General features: G+C 43.0%; 1 protein-coding gene across 1 annotated transcript in view; it reads right to left on the bottom strand.

Moving 5' to 3' along the window:
• CUNH3orf20 (chromosome unknown C3orf20 homolog) overlaps nt 1-3324 on the bottom strand; it is a 68265-nt gene extending 64941 nt beyond the window's left edge. Inside the window, exons 1-3 of the mRNA XM_055344594.1 lie at nt 2865-3324; nt 2260-2262; nt 2017-2154 (exon numbers count right to left, since the gene is read on the bottom strand). Of these exons, the coding sequence (XP_055200569.1) occupies nt 2017-2154; nt 2260-2262; nt 2865-3324 (601 nt within the window). The remainder of the gene's footprint in view (nt 1-2016; nt 2155-2259; nt 2263-2864) is intronic.
• Nucleotides 3325-13897: the final 10573 nt, after the last annotated feature.

The raw sequence follows: 13897 nt of genomic DNA, 5'->3' as shown, positions 1-13897 counted from the left end.
AGGTGGGAATGGATTTTACAAAACCGCCTACCAGGGAGGATGAGTTTTAGCCATTCAAAATGAACATAGGTGACCTTTGAACAACATGGATTTGAACTGTGTGGGTCCATTTATACGTGAATTTTTTCTGATAAATACAGTAAGTACTGTAAATGTATTTTCTCTTGGGATTTTCTTAATAACATCCTCTTTTCTCTAGCTTATATTAACGTAAGAACACAGTATATAGCACATATACAAGGTATGTGTTAACCAACTGTTGATGTTATCCGTAAGGCTTCTGGTCAACAGGAGGCTATTAGTAGTTAAGTTTTGGCAGAGTCAGGAGTTGCATGTGGATCTTCAACTGCTTGGGCAGTCAGCACATGTTGTGCAAGGGTCAACTGTACTTATATCTATCACACTCAAGAGATACATTAGATACAATTGAATCACCTTTGTCTTCCAGACCCCACTTCCCCCACCCTTCTCCAGAACTCACTTCTCCAACTTTGCATCTGGCATTTCCCTTCATGCTTTTTTACTTGCACTCTGCATAATGTACTCATAAGCAATATATTACTTGTGTTTTTTAAGAATTTTATTTAAGTAGTATTATACCAAATGTATCCTTCTAGAATTTGCTTTTATTTGCTTAACACTATTTTTTGAGATTGATCTATATTGATATGTGTGTTTTAGTGCTTGTTTCATTTTGTATTTTTTTCCTTTTTAATTGAAGTACAGTTGAGATTCAATATTAGTTTCAGGGGGGATCCCTGGGTGGCTCAGTGGTTTAGCGCCTGCCTTCTGCCCAGGGCGTGATCCTGGAGACCCGGGATCGAGTCCCACGTCAGGTTCCCTGCATGGAGCCTGCTTCTCCCTCTGCCTGTGTCTCTGCCTCTCTCTCTCTCTGTGTCTCTCATGAATAAATAAATAAAATCTTAAAAAAAAAATATTAGTTTCAGAAGTGCAATATAGTGAGCCCACGTTTGTGTACATTACAAAATGCTCATCACAGGGGTGTTTTGCCTGCTTACTTGGTGGAGTGCGTGACTCTTGAGCTTGGGGTCATGAGTTCGAGCCCCACGTTCGGTGTGAATATTACCTAAAAAAATATGTTGGGGCACCTGGGTGGCTCAGCGGTTGAGCCTCTGCCTTTGGCTCAGGTGGTGATCCTGGGGTCCTAGGACCTAGTCTCATATCATGCTTCCCGCAGGGAGCTTGCTTCTCCTCTGCCTATGTCTCTGCCTCTCTTTGTGGCTCAAATAAATAAATAAATAAATAAATAAATAAATAAATAAAATATTTAAAATATATTTTTTAAAAAATGCTCATCACAATAAGTGTAGTCACCATATAAAGTTGTTACATGGTGTAATCTATAGTCCCTATACTGTACAAGTGCTTGATTTTTACTTCTCACTATGTTCCATTGCCTAAACAGACTATAAATCATATTTCTCCTGTTGAAGGACATTTAGGTTGCTTCCAATTTTATTTTCCTTTGCCGTTCTAAACAGTGCTACTTATAAACATTCTGGGACAACTTGTACCTGTGTGCCACGTGTGCCTCTCAAGTGTGGCCAGGGGCCTGCTGTGAACCCACACCAGGCCATGATCAGATGAGCATGGAAATTAAGAGTAAACATTTAGAAAACTCTGTGGAAATTTGACATTCCTGTGACATCATATTTTTGAAAAGATTGGCAATTTTATACACTGGTCCTTCACCACAGATAGTTTGAAAGGCACAGCTGTAGGGAATGACCTAGAAGAGAAATTGCTGGGTTGTAAGATGCTAGAACATCTCCCGTCTTGCAGATACTATCAAACTGCTCTGCAGGGTGACTGCACCACCTTATATACTTACCTGCAGCATTTGAGGATCTCTGTTGCTTCAGGATCTTTCTGTTTGAGAACCCACCTCAACTCTTAGGGATGTCAAATGTTTAAAATGGGGATTTGACTCTCTATCTTGCATTCTTATTGGCACTATTTGAACTTCCACCTAAGGGCTGAAGCTTGGGTACCCACCTTTCCCAAACTGTCCAACACTCTGACCACTTCTCCCAATTGTGCCAATCAGGTAGTCAAAAGCCATCTCCTTGGCATTGAGGTGGAGGAGCTGGCTGGCCTCCACAAAACGCCTTGTGATATCCAGGGGATTGGCACCTAAAAAGAATCATTGAAGTAACTCATTTTTTTCCTGGTGCAGGGCTAATGCTTCCAGAAAAGGATCTCTGTAAATGCCCCAGGAAATTAGGGTAGAGGGAAGACCCACTCCTAGGGTAAGCAAGTTTGAGGGTCTTCCTCATGGAAGGGCATTTTGCTCTCTGCCCCCCCCTCCCCTTCTCTCTTCCTACCCATAGGCCAGGGTACTGATGCCATTAGTATCTAAAATAACATCTAGAAGGCTCTAGAAGCATCTAGAAGGCTCAAGTACTGGTAAGGATCTATCTCTCCTCCTTGATCTTGGGGTTACACCCTTACCATGGATGGTCTTCCTAACCACCAATCGGCCCTCTCAATTTACCTCCCTCTTCATGGATGCTGCCTCTCTCCACCTCTGCATCATTTCCACAAACTCCACCCTTCAGTACCTCTGGCCTCACACTGTTCTCCACAGCCTACCTCTTCCAGTCTGGACTCAGCAACATTGGGGAAATGGGAGGAAAGCATGGAGAACAGTAGGGGTGAGAGGATGACTCTTGAGAGGGCTATAGGAAGGGGTTTGATTCCTATAGCAGACCCGTGGCTGCCACCTATCCCCAGCATATCCTTATATACCTGTCTGGGGTGGCTGTGGTGGACACACACATCAGTCTGGGCAGATCCTTCCAGGCTCAGAAAAAATGGAGAAGAATCTGGCGAGCCAGCCTTACCAGACACGGACTCCACCATGGCCTTCATCTTCAGGGCGAGCAGCTCTGTGAGCAAGTGAATGGACTGCCGCTGGAATTTGTGCAGGGTCTCCTGGCCAGAGTGCATCAGATAGCCATGGGTGGTGAACTTGGCTGGCCCGGTGGGCAGCAACTGTGGCGGTGGTATTGCTGGTGGTGCTGGCTTCTTCTGGACAGGGACCTGCATGGGGGCTGATTCCATAAGCACTATGGGGGGAGCTCCAATGCTGATCTCCAGGCCCATGATGTCAGATGGGGTAGGCACCATGGGGTCGGCAATAAGCTCCTCCCAAGTGAACTCAAAGATGTTCCTGATGCCCTTAGGTACAGAAATGCCTGAGTTCCGGCAACTGATGAGCAGTTTGGAGATGCGGGCCAGGAGCCTGGGGGCCGAGGCTGTGTATTGCTGGTACAGTTCTCGGTTGCTCTTGATGTCATTCATGTTGCTACAGTATGCATACTGCTAGGTAATACTGTCCATCTCGGACCAGATGGACCTGCAGCTATAGAAAGTCAAAGCCCCTGAGAGGTGAATGAGAGTGACAGTTCTTACCTAAGGTGAAGCCTTGGAGACAGACAATATGGAAGTGCTGAAATGGCCTTTACAGGTCATTGAGCCAGCGGGTCCTATCCAGGAAGGATAAGGAAATAACTGATGGCTCCTCATACAGTAGGGCAAAGAGATGTCCCTCCTCTTCCCTTTTATTCCCCGAGACAGGATCAGATAAGCCCACATTAGTGGGTGAGTTTGGGAAGGGCCTTTGGAATGACTGGATTCCAGAAATGGTTTCAGGGACAGTTCTACAAATTGAGACCTCTTGGAGGAACCCTAGGTGCTGGAGGAGTGGAAAGGATAGGAAAGGAGAAAGGTTTCACTGTACCTTTTATAGTTAGAGACCTGAGGGTGGAAGATCTGCTTGTGGTCTATTAATAAAAACCTGCAAAAACAAAAACAAAAACAAAAAACATTTTATTGGCTCTCTGGAGGAAGGTGATGTGGAAGTTCCAGGTGGCAATGCAAGGATGGGCATGCAATTATTCAACATGAACATCCAAGGGCAGACAGAAAAGAATGAGGAGAATAAATTTTCTCAATTCAATGATTAATATTTGCCACATTTCATCAAATCAAGTTTTGATGTAATTGGTTATAAGATATACCATCTTACAAGAAAGAAAAAAATCAATGTAAGATGCCATTGACCATAAGACATATCACAATTTAAGAGATGTTAAAATGGAAAAAAATGCATACCTTAAAATCAGTGAACTGTAATAAATATTTTTCCCCATTTAAAAAAAATTTCCCACTTTAATAGAACTTCATGAGGGCTCTGAGTCCTCATCAAGTAGACATATATGGGTTAGCAGATCAGCATACTCGTGTCTGGGTCAGCTGAACACCATTAGGTACTGTGGTGGTTTTTACCCTGACATACTTCTAAACTGTGTTTTATTCTTATCTTCTTAATACATATCAAAAATAGACCACTGGTTGAAGTGAGGGAGTGTGAAGAACAATTTGATAAACACAAAAATGGCCGGGAAAATCTGCAAATAGACTTGTAGAGTTTTGTAATCAGATCTGAAAGTTTCATTTATCTGACCAAAATGAACTCCAGAAGGACATTCTTCAGTAATATATCAATCTAAAATACATTGGCAATAATGTAAAGTCACTTCTTGATCTTGAATTACACAAAAATGATGATTTATTTCTTTTCATTTCTGAGGGGCTGTGTGAGAACATGAGCCTCTGCAAAAGATGCTCAGGAATCCAGAACACAGGGGTGCCTGGGTGGCTCAGTCAGTTAAGCATCCAACTCTTGGTCTCAACTCAGGTCATGATATCTTGATTCTGGGATTGAGCCCTGTGTCAGGCTCCACTCTCAGTACAGAGTCTGCTTGTCTGCTCCTCCCTTGCTTATGCATGTGTGCATGTTCTCTTTCTATCTCAAATAAATAAATAAATAAAATCTTAAAAAAAAAAAAAGAATCCAGAACATGTAGGAAAGGCTGACCTAAGGGAAGTGTAGGGTAGAAGAGGGTGGGGTCCACCCCCATCACCTTTGCTGGCATTTCCATGCAGTGTAGGCCAGTTGCCCTGTTGTGTGCCTTAAATGGCCCCAAAAGCACACTAATACGCTAGAGGGCCTAGTAATGTCGGCCCTGAGACCAGAGGAAGGACTGCTGGCCTGGCCTGACAATTCTTGTTACCACAGCCTTCCAACCGTCAATTCTACCTTCCATCCTGACAATCACTCCCCACAATGTCCATGGTGGTCTTCTCCTGCCAGACAATCCTCATTCTTTCACCTCTCAAAACCGTATCCTTTGGAGCCACCCCAAGTTCACCCCTGGGGTGCACCACCAGCGTTTACAGAGCAAGTTAACAGGCACGATCTGCTGTGATCACCCTGGGGTGAGATTATTATGATCTGCTGTGATCACCCTGGGGTGAGATTATTATCTCTCCCGTGTCACTGATGAGGAATCAGAGGCTTAGGGAGACAGGGCTCCAGGTCAGGCGGGAGTTGCCTATGTGTTGACTCCTGGCACAGAAGCTTTCCAAACACAGTATGATTTCCTCACAGCCCTTAAGTTGCTCCTGCCCATCTATCAGCAATAAAACCTCTAAGGAACAAGAGTTGCACAGAGCAAACCCTTTGGACATCCTGGTTTTCAGATAAGTGGCTTCCCAAGTCTATTTGCCTGCCCCCTGGCATCCCTATTTCTCAGCTTTGGAGACTCAGAAAAATACTTCATATTTAAGATGATAAGTCTGCAAGACAAAGAAACCACTCAGAATCTCAGTCATCTGGGCAACCAGCCAGAAGGATCTGACCCTGACCAAGAAGGGCAGGATTTTTTTTTTTTTTTTAAGCCAAGGACTCAAATGAAGAGAAGACAAATACAGTCCTTGAAATCTTAACTGGTCTGAGGAAATTCCCCTCATCCCACCCCTACCAGTTCATTTCTTTTGAGGTTAATTTTGAAGAGATGTCTTACAAACAGATAAAGGCCTTTTAAAGCAGTTTTATTGAGATATAATTCACATATTATACAGTTTGCTCCTTTTAAAGTGAACAATGGTTTTTAGTATATTCAAAGCTGTGCAACCGACACCACTATCTAATTTTAGACCATTTTCATCACCTCCAAAAGAAATCCATTAGCAGTCACTCCCCAGCCCCCCTTACTCCTAGGGAACCACTAATCTAGTTTCTCTATAGATTTGCCTGTTCTGGGCATTCCACATAAATGAAATCACACACCATGTTGTCTTTTGTGACTGGCTTCTTTCACTCAGCATGTCTCCAAGGTTCATCCATGTTGAGCATGTATCAGTTAGGTCATTCATTTTTATGGCAGAATAATAACCCATTATGTGGATATACCACAACTTATTGATCCATTCATTATTTGGTTGACATTTTGGTTGCTTCTACTTTGGGGGCATTATGAATAGTAGTACTATGAACATTCATGTACAAGTTTTTGCGTGTACAGATGACCTCACCAAGATCCTCCTGATCGTACATCTAGGAGTGGAATTGCTGGGTCATATGATGACTCAGTGTTTAACATTTCAAGGGACTGTCAGACTGGTTTCCAAAGTGGCTGTACCATTTTATAGTCCCACCAGCAATATAGGAGAGTTCTAATTCTCCCATGTCCTTGTGAGCACTTGTCTTTTTGATTCTAGAGCCGTTCCAGAGAGTGTGAAATGATATCTCACAGTGATTTTGATTTGCATTTCTCTAATGACTAATGATGGTGAGCATCCTTTTGTGTGTTTATTGACAAATTTATGACTTCTTTGGAGAAAAGTCTGTTTGGATCTAAAAGCTGTTTTTTTTTTTTAAAGAAATGTCATTTAAAATTAAACACTGTCATATATTTATATTTACATTTAATTATATATAAATATTACAATAATCAACATAAATATTGTTATATTTATAATTTATATTTACCTGTATTTTAAAAATATTTTTAATTAATTTATTTATTTACTTGGGAGGGGATGGGACAGAGGGAGAGGGAGAGAGAAAACTCAAGCTGACTCCATGCTGGGCACAGAGCAGGACACAGGGCCTGATCCCATGATCCCATCACAACCTGAGCCAAAATCAAGAGTCAAACACTTGGGATCCCTGGGTGGCGCAGCGGTTTGGCGCCTGCCTTTGGCCCGGGGCGCGATCCTGGAGGCCCGGGGCGCAATCCTGGAGACCCAGGATCGAATCCCACGTCGGGCTCCCGGTGCATGGAGCCTGCTTCTCCCTCTGCCTGTGTCTCTGCGCCCCTCTCTCTCTCTCTGTGACTATCATAAATAAATAAAAATTAAAAAAAAAGAGTCAAACACTTAACTGACTGCACCACCCAGGTGCCCCAAACTGTATTTATTGCCATATATTTATCTCTTCAAAATTCAGCTAGAGGTGCCCCTGTGCCTAAATCCTACCTATGAGATGAAAGTAGACTTGCTTGGTAGGGACCTGAGACATGTTTTTAAAGGAGGCTACCTTCATGGACAGAACGCTCATTCGTTCCTCTCAAGCTACCCTTTCCTTTCATTTGGAACAGATGATTTGGCTGCAGCTCCAGTAGCCATTTAGAGCCATGAAATGACCTTGGAGAAGGAAGCTATGCACTAAAAGTGGCTGAGCAGAGTGACAGAGCCTGGGCTCCTGATGATACAGTAGTACCCCCACACTAGCACTTGGCCACCTACTTCCAAACTTATTTTACAGAAGAGAATGAACCCCTTTATTTAGATCTCTGTCCTTAGCAGTCAAGTGTGATTCCTGACTGACCACCAGCCATGTTGAAGCACCATCCCACCCTTCGTTCTATGTATCCATTTTTATTCTGTCATTGGTTTTCCATCACTGAGACATGGGCCTTGCCCTCAAGCAGCTCAAAGCTTAACAGGCAGGGCAGCCCCGGTGGTGCAGTGGTTTAGTGCCACCTGCAGCCTGGGGTGTGATCCTGGGGACCCAGGATCGAGTCCCACGTCAGGCTCCCTGAATGGAGCCTGCCTGTGGAGCCTCTCCCTCTGCCTGTCTCTGCCTCTCTCTCTCTCTGTGTCTCTTATGAATAAATAAATATTTTAATAATTAAAAAAAAGCTTAACAGGCAGATCAGACTTACAAAATTAACTTATAGACAATATGATAAGGGTCATACTAGAGAAAAATGTACAAGGGCTGTGAAAACCCAAAGAAAAAGGTCTAATGGAAGTAGAACTGAAGATGGTTATAAAAGATGAGCAGAACTGGGCCACCTGGGTGGCTCAGTGGTTGAGCATCTGCCTTCAGCTCAGGGCGTGATCCTAGAGTCCTGGGATCGGGTCCCACATAGGATTCCCTGCATGGAGCCTGCTTCTCCCTCTATGTCTCTGCCTTTCTCTGTGCATCTCTCATGAATAAATAAATCTTTTTTTTTTTTTTTTTTAAGATGAGCAGAAGTTGCCATTCTAGGCAAAAGGAAAAGGATGTGCAAGGGAGAAGAGGCATTTAAAGCATGGTGGGCTTAGAGAACTGCAAAACACATCAGTATGACTGGGGTGTGGGAAAGTAGCAGATGAAGTTGGAAAAGTGGCCTTAAATCAGATCGCAAAGGGCCTTGTATATCATGCCAAAGAATTCGCAAGTGTTGTATGATCAAATATTCAAATGTATGGTCTCTAATCACTAGTTGTGTCCCATGTGGTAAATCTCTGCAACTGGACAGCAGGGGCCAGGTTTTCTCTCCCTTTTATACTGTCAATATTACTAAATATAGTGCTGTGAAATACCAGAAACTGAAAAATACTAGTGGCATCAAAGTCCCATGAATAGCCTCACAGACCCATGCAGATGGCCATAAGCAAAGTTTCAAGAAACACCTCCAATAAAGAATGGAAAAGATTGCATGAGAAGTTTATAAAGCATATAGAAGATGACAACAGGCCCGGTGCCGCCTTCATTCGATTTGCTGCCTGGTTGTTCTGTCCCAGAGGACAGATACAAGGGGAGAAACACTCAAAGCTACAATGACATGTCAGAGTGTTTTCTGCAAGGGAGAACAGAAGCCCGGAGAAGGCAGCGTGGCTGGGCAGCTAAGAGCTCAGGCAACCAACCTGACTCCGAGCCTGGCATTTGATCTGTGTGAGAATCTCAGGGGCCCTAGTCTCCATCTCCCAGGACGGTGAGGATTAAGTGAGGTGATGCATGTACAGGGTTGGCGCAATGCCTAGCACAGTCAAGTGCTCGGTGGATGCTAAATAGAAAAAGGAAATTATCTGGAGTGGTCAAAGAAGGTTGTGAAATGGAAATGACAGAAACTGCCCAGAAACAAATTGACTAGCAAACAAGGAGAGGAAGAGCCTTCCAGGTGGTGGGCAGAACACCTGCTCAGGGTGGAGGCTCTAAACTGCCTGGCGAGTTTGGAGAATGAGAAGCAGAGCATGCTGTGGGTTAGTGTGGGTTGCGGAGGGGCAAGCACAGGAGGGGCAGTAGGGGCCAGTTGTGAAGCAATGAGCCTGGACCTCATCCTGCAGGTGATGGGAAAGCATGGAAGGAGTGCAAGCAGAGGCGACATCTGTATTCTAGAGTGCTCCTCCCAGGGGCTGCCAGTGCGTGGGCGGCGGGCGGTGTGAGCAGCCAGGTGCCCTAGGGATTCACCAAGGGGAGGAGCCGCACCTTGCTGTAGCACTCTGAGTTCTGCCTACAGTGAGGAGGGACTTCCAGCCTTGATGCACCCAGAAGAGTACTTCAAAAGCACAAACACAACAAACTGCCAGGGGTGCAGTGGAGCACAAGTGGAACAGGAGTGAAAAGTGGGAAAATTCTGAACAGGATATAGGAAAAGCAAGTGCACATAATCAGAAGGAAGCTGAGGGGTAAAATTTGGCATAGGTTTATTTTTTTTATTTTTAAAGATTGTATTTATTCATGAGAGACACAGAGAGAAAGGCAGAGACACGGGCAGAGGGAGAAGCAGGGAGCCCAATGTGGGACTCGATCCCAGGACCCCGGGATCACGCCCTGAGCCAAAGGCAGACACTCAACTGCTGAGCCACCCAGGGGCCCCTGAGCATAGGTTTAGAAGAAAAGAAAATGGCATCCTTCCTTCCCATTACTGGCACTGACCCAAGAATGTATTTTTTAGAAGTACATACAGCTGGTGGCGTCTGGGTGGTTTAGTCAGGTAACGGGCTGCCTTTTGGCTCTGCTCAGGATCCCAGGATCCCAAGACAGAGCCCCCTCAGCAAGGAGTCTGCTTCTTCCTTTCCCCCATCCCTGCCCCTCCCCGCCCTGCTTGTGCACTTCTCTCAAACAAAAAAAAAAACATTTTTTTAAAAGTACATAACAGGGCAGTCCAAGTGGTTCAGTGGTTTAGCACCGCCTTCCGCCCGGGGCCTAATCCTGGAGACTCGGTATCAAGACCCGCGTCGGGCTCCCCGCACAGATTTTGCTTCTCCTTCTGTCTGTGCCTCTGCCTCTCTCTCTGTCTCATGAATAAATAAAATCTTAAAAAAAAAAAAAAGTACATAACAGCACACTCAAAAACCAAATTAAACTTAGCTCTTTCAGGTCATCTGGTCCTGGCTTTCTTTGCTATTATCTCTATTTTCTAGCTCTCTACGGTTTTAATCAGAAATGCTTTGATAAAGACAGCAGAGCAGATGTCACTGCGTGCCTGCAGTCTGTGAGCAAGCCCAGCTGTAGGCTAGGACAAGCATGAAGGTGAGCCCTCACTCAGTGCACCAAAGAAGTGGAGATGAGACTAGGAAATTTAGCAGACACTGTCCTTTCTGTTGCTCAGTATATAAAGCATGTTCTGGACAGATGCTTGAATTCTCTATGCAGATGAGAGGAAGAAAGGTGAGCTAGATAGAGCAATCATCTGAGAGGAAGGGGGGGCATTACTTAAAATTAAACTTAACTGCCTACCACCAAGGAAGGTTTACACAGGAGACTGGAGCCTCAGGGTCACTCAGTCCTCATCCTGGAGCAGAATTCACTTGCAAATCACCTGCATCCTCTACATGGGAGATTTATCAAGGCATCAAGGGCCCTTATTAAGATGGTCTCCCAGCAAGGCCCACCAAGAAACATAAAAAAACGATCATCCCTTTGACCCAGTGATCTCTCTTCTGAAAGTAATGCCCAGAGGGACGGTTTAAAAGGGGGGAGAGAGGTACTTGGATGCAGATCTATGCTGGTTGAGCCCAAAAAAAGATGCTTATAGCCTCTTCTTTCCTAATAGTGAAATACTGCAGCCAACCAACTACTGAGGGTTAAATGATGTAGATTTGATGAACTATTAGGCAATTAAAAATTTCTGAGCAACTCAGTTTTAAAGATGTTATTTTAAAAAATGGTATGTTTACACTGATCACACATCCCTTAAATCTTGTGCAAATCCTAACTGGAAGTAGAGATATAGAGCCTTTTCTAAGGTAAAGATGGATCTTGCAAATTATGAAAAAATGCTCAACCTCCCTAATTATCAGGGAAATTGAAACCACAATGGGACATCATCTCACACCTGTTAGAATGACCACCAAAAAGATAAGAAATAACAAGTGTTGGAGAGAATGTGAAGAAATTGGAACCGTCACACACTGTTGGTTTGCAGCCACTATGGAAACTAATTTGGAGGTGCCTCAAATAGGTGCAGCCACTATGGAACTAATTTGGAGGTGCCTCAAAAAATTAAAAACAGAATTACTATATAATCAAGGAACTCCACTTCTGGGTATTTATGCAAAGAAAATAAAGCCACTATCTGGAAAAGATATATACACCATGTTCATTGCAGCATTATTTACAATAGCCAAGATATGGAAGCAACCTAAATGTTTATCAGTGGATGAATGAATGGATTGAAAAATGTGATTTTTATATATAATGGAATATTACAGAGCCACAAAAAGGAAATCTTGCCATTTTCAACAGGAATGGACCCTGAGGGCATTATGCTAAGTGAAATAAGTCAAAGACAAATACCATATGATCTCTTGTAAGTGGAATCTCAAAAACCCAAAAAACTAAAAAGCCAAGCCCACAGAAACAGAGAACAGATTGGTGGTTGCCAGAGGGAGAGGATGGGGGTGAACAAAATAGGAAAGTGAGGCAAAACCGCAAGATTCCAGTGATAAAATAAACAAGCCATGGGGGTGTCATGTACAGCATGGTGACTACAGTTAATACTGTGTATTGCATATCTGAAAGTTGCTAAGAGAGTAGATCGTAAAAGCTCTCATCACAAGAAAAAGAATTCTCTATGTATGGTGATAGTAACTAGACTTACTGTGGTGATCACTTTGTAATATATACAAACATCAAATCGTTAGATTTTACAAATGAAACTAATCTATGTAAATTAAACCTCAATAAAAAAAAATCAATTGTTTTTGGAAGAAAGTAAATCCTGGGTCCCCTGCAAAGACAGCAGTACTGTCTTGGACAAGTACTTTTCTTGGACATTCTTGGGACCTGGGAGAACTGGGCTGTGACCAGGACCTATTTTTGTGTTTCTATTTTTCATAAACAACCTTGAACAACATGTGTGGAGAGGTGTGCAGCAGGGAAAGGGTCACTGAGGGATCAAGTCTCTAAAACTAATGTTCAAGTTCATAGTAATTGCTGATAACCATGAGAAACAGAAATAGAAAACAACGTACCCCAGTGAAAATATTTGTTACCACCAGGCAAAACTGCCACCAGTTGAGCTTTCAGAGTTAGGAAGAATGTGGCAGTTAGAAATGTGGTGAACTGGGTGATGGGCATTAAGGAGGGCACATGATGAGCACTGGGTGTTATATGTTGGCAAAATGAATTTAAATAAAAAAGAAAAAAAAACATGGTGGAGAAAGAAGCTATTTAAATTGAGAGTGAAAAAGAAGTAATATTTCTGACTGAACAAACACGCATTTACCATGTATGTGTATATAAATGCAGCCCAGGATTTAAGAAACATGGTTAACAGATCAATACTGGGCCAGAGTGACAGGTTTTCACTAAAACACCTTGCTTCATTAATTTTCCGGTTTTTCCAAAGGATAATCTACACTTACCACATCATTCTCCCCCCACTCCCAAACATTAAGCTTGATGTCTAGATCCTACGCTAACAAAATGCCTCACCAAGGCAGCTCACAAGGGCTGGGTGAGAGGCCCAGGGGGTTGATTCATTTTCTCTATTTTCAGCAGGTCAACAAATTCTTTCCGATTATCATCACTTACCTTAGCCATATAGTTTTTTACAGGAACTGCTTGACATATAACTTAGTTCAATTCACTGGCTGAAAAAGAGACTAAACACATATGGCGTGGCTACTTTGTGTTGTACTAACTGTAAAGACCAGTACCCACCCCTGTTCCAAATTCCAAATTCTACTGCCTCATCTCTATGTCACAACAAGGTTAGCTGAAAACCATCTTGCAGGCTGCACTGAGGCTTTAGGAGGAAATAAATGATCCCACAAGTCTTTGGTAAATGTATGGCTAAACATAGCAGGAATCTCATGTATATGGATTTAAAGTTTCTCCTTCGGGAATTTTGCAAGCAAACAAAATGATTTATTTAGCCAATTCGAAGGAACTGTATCAAAACAAAGGCCTAGAGGAAAGATTACAATGAAAGCAAACAATTCAAAGCCATTTCTGATCCAAAACATTTCCCTTAGCTCTACAAAGATATGAGTAAGGTGTGGTCATGTTTTCTGACAGAGTTCACCACTCCTTGCCCCCAAGGTTAAACACTGGTGTAAGAACATCTTGAATGCTTAATGCATGCCTGGAAGAATGTTTATCAATCCTTTAGTTACTAATGTGGGGATTATATGTAGTTAGGCCACAGAGCATATTTAAAAAAAAAAAAATCAGAGTTGTGCTATCCTCAAGTCTTCTGAGCATCTGAGATGTGGTTAGCATGACTAAGGCAACTAAAATTGTATTAAGAATTGCTATTTGATTTGGTTACTGGAAAACTTAGAAATGTTTGTGTTTGGAAAAACCCAG

Source organism: Nyctereutes procyonoides, unplaced genomic scaffold (assembly GCF_905146905.1).
Source record: "Nyctereutes procyonoides isolate TBG_1078 unplaced genomic scaffold, NYPRO_anot_genome, whole genome shotgun sequence".
NCBI classification, from domain to species: Eukaryota; Metazoa; Chordata; class Mammalia; order Carnivora; family Canidae; genus Nyctereutes; species Nyctereutes procyonoides.
This window is presented reverse-complemented; position numbering and strand designations above follow the sequence as displayed.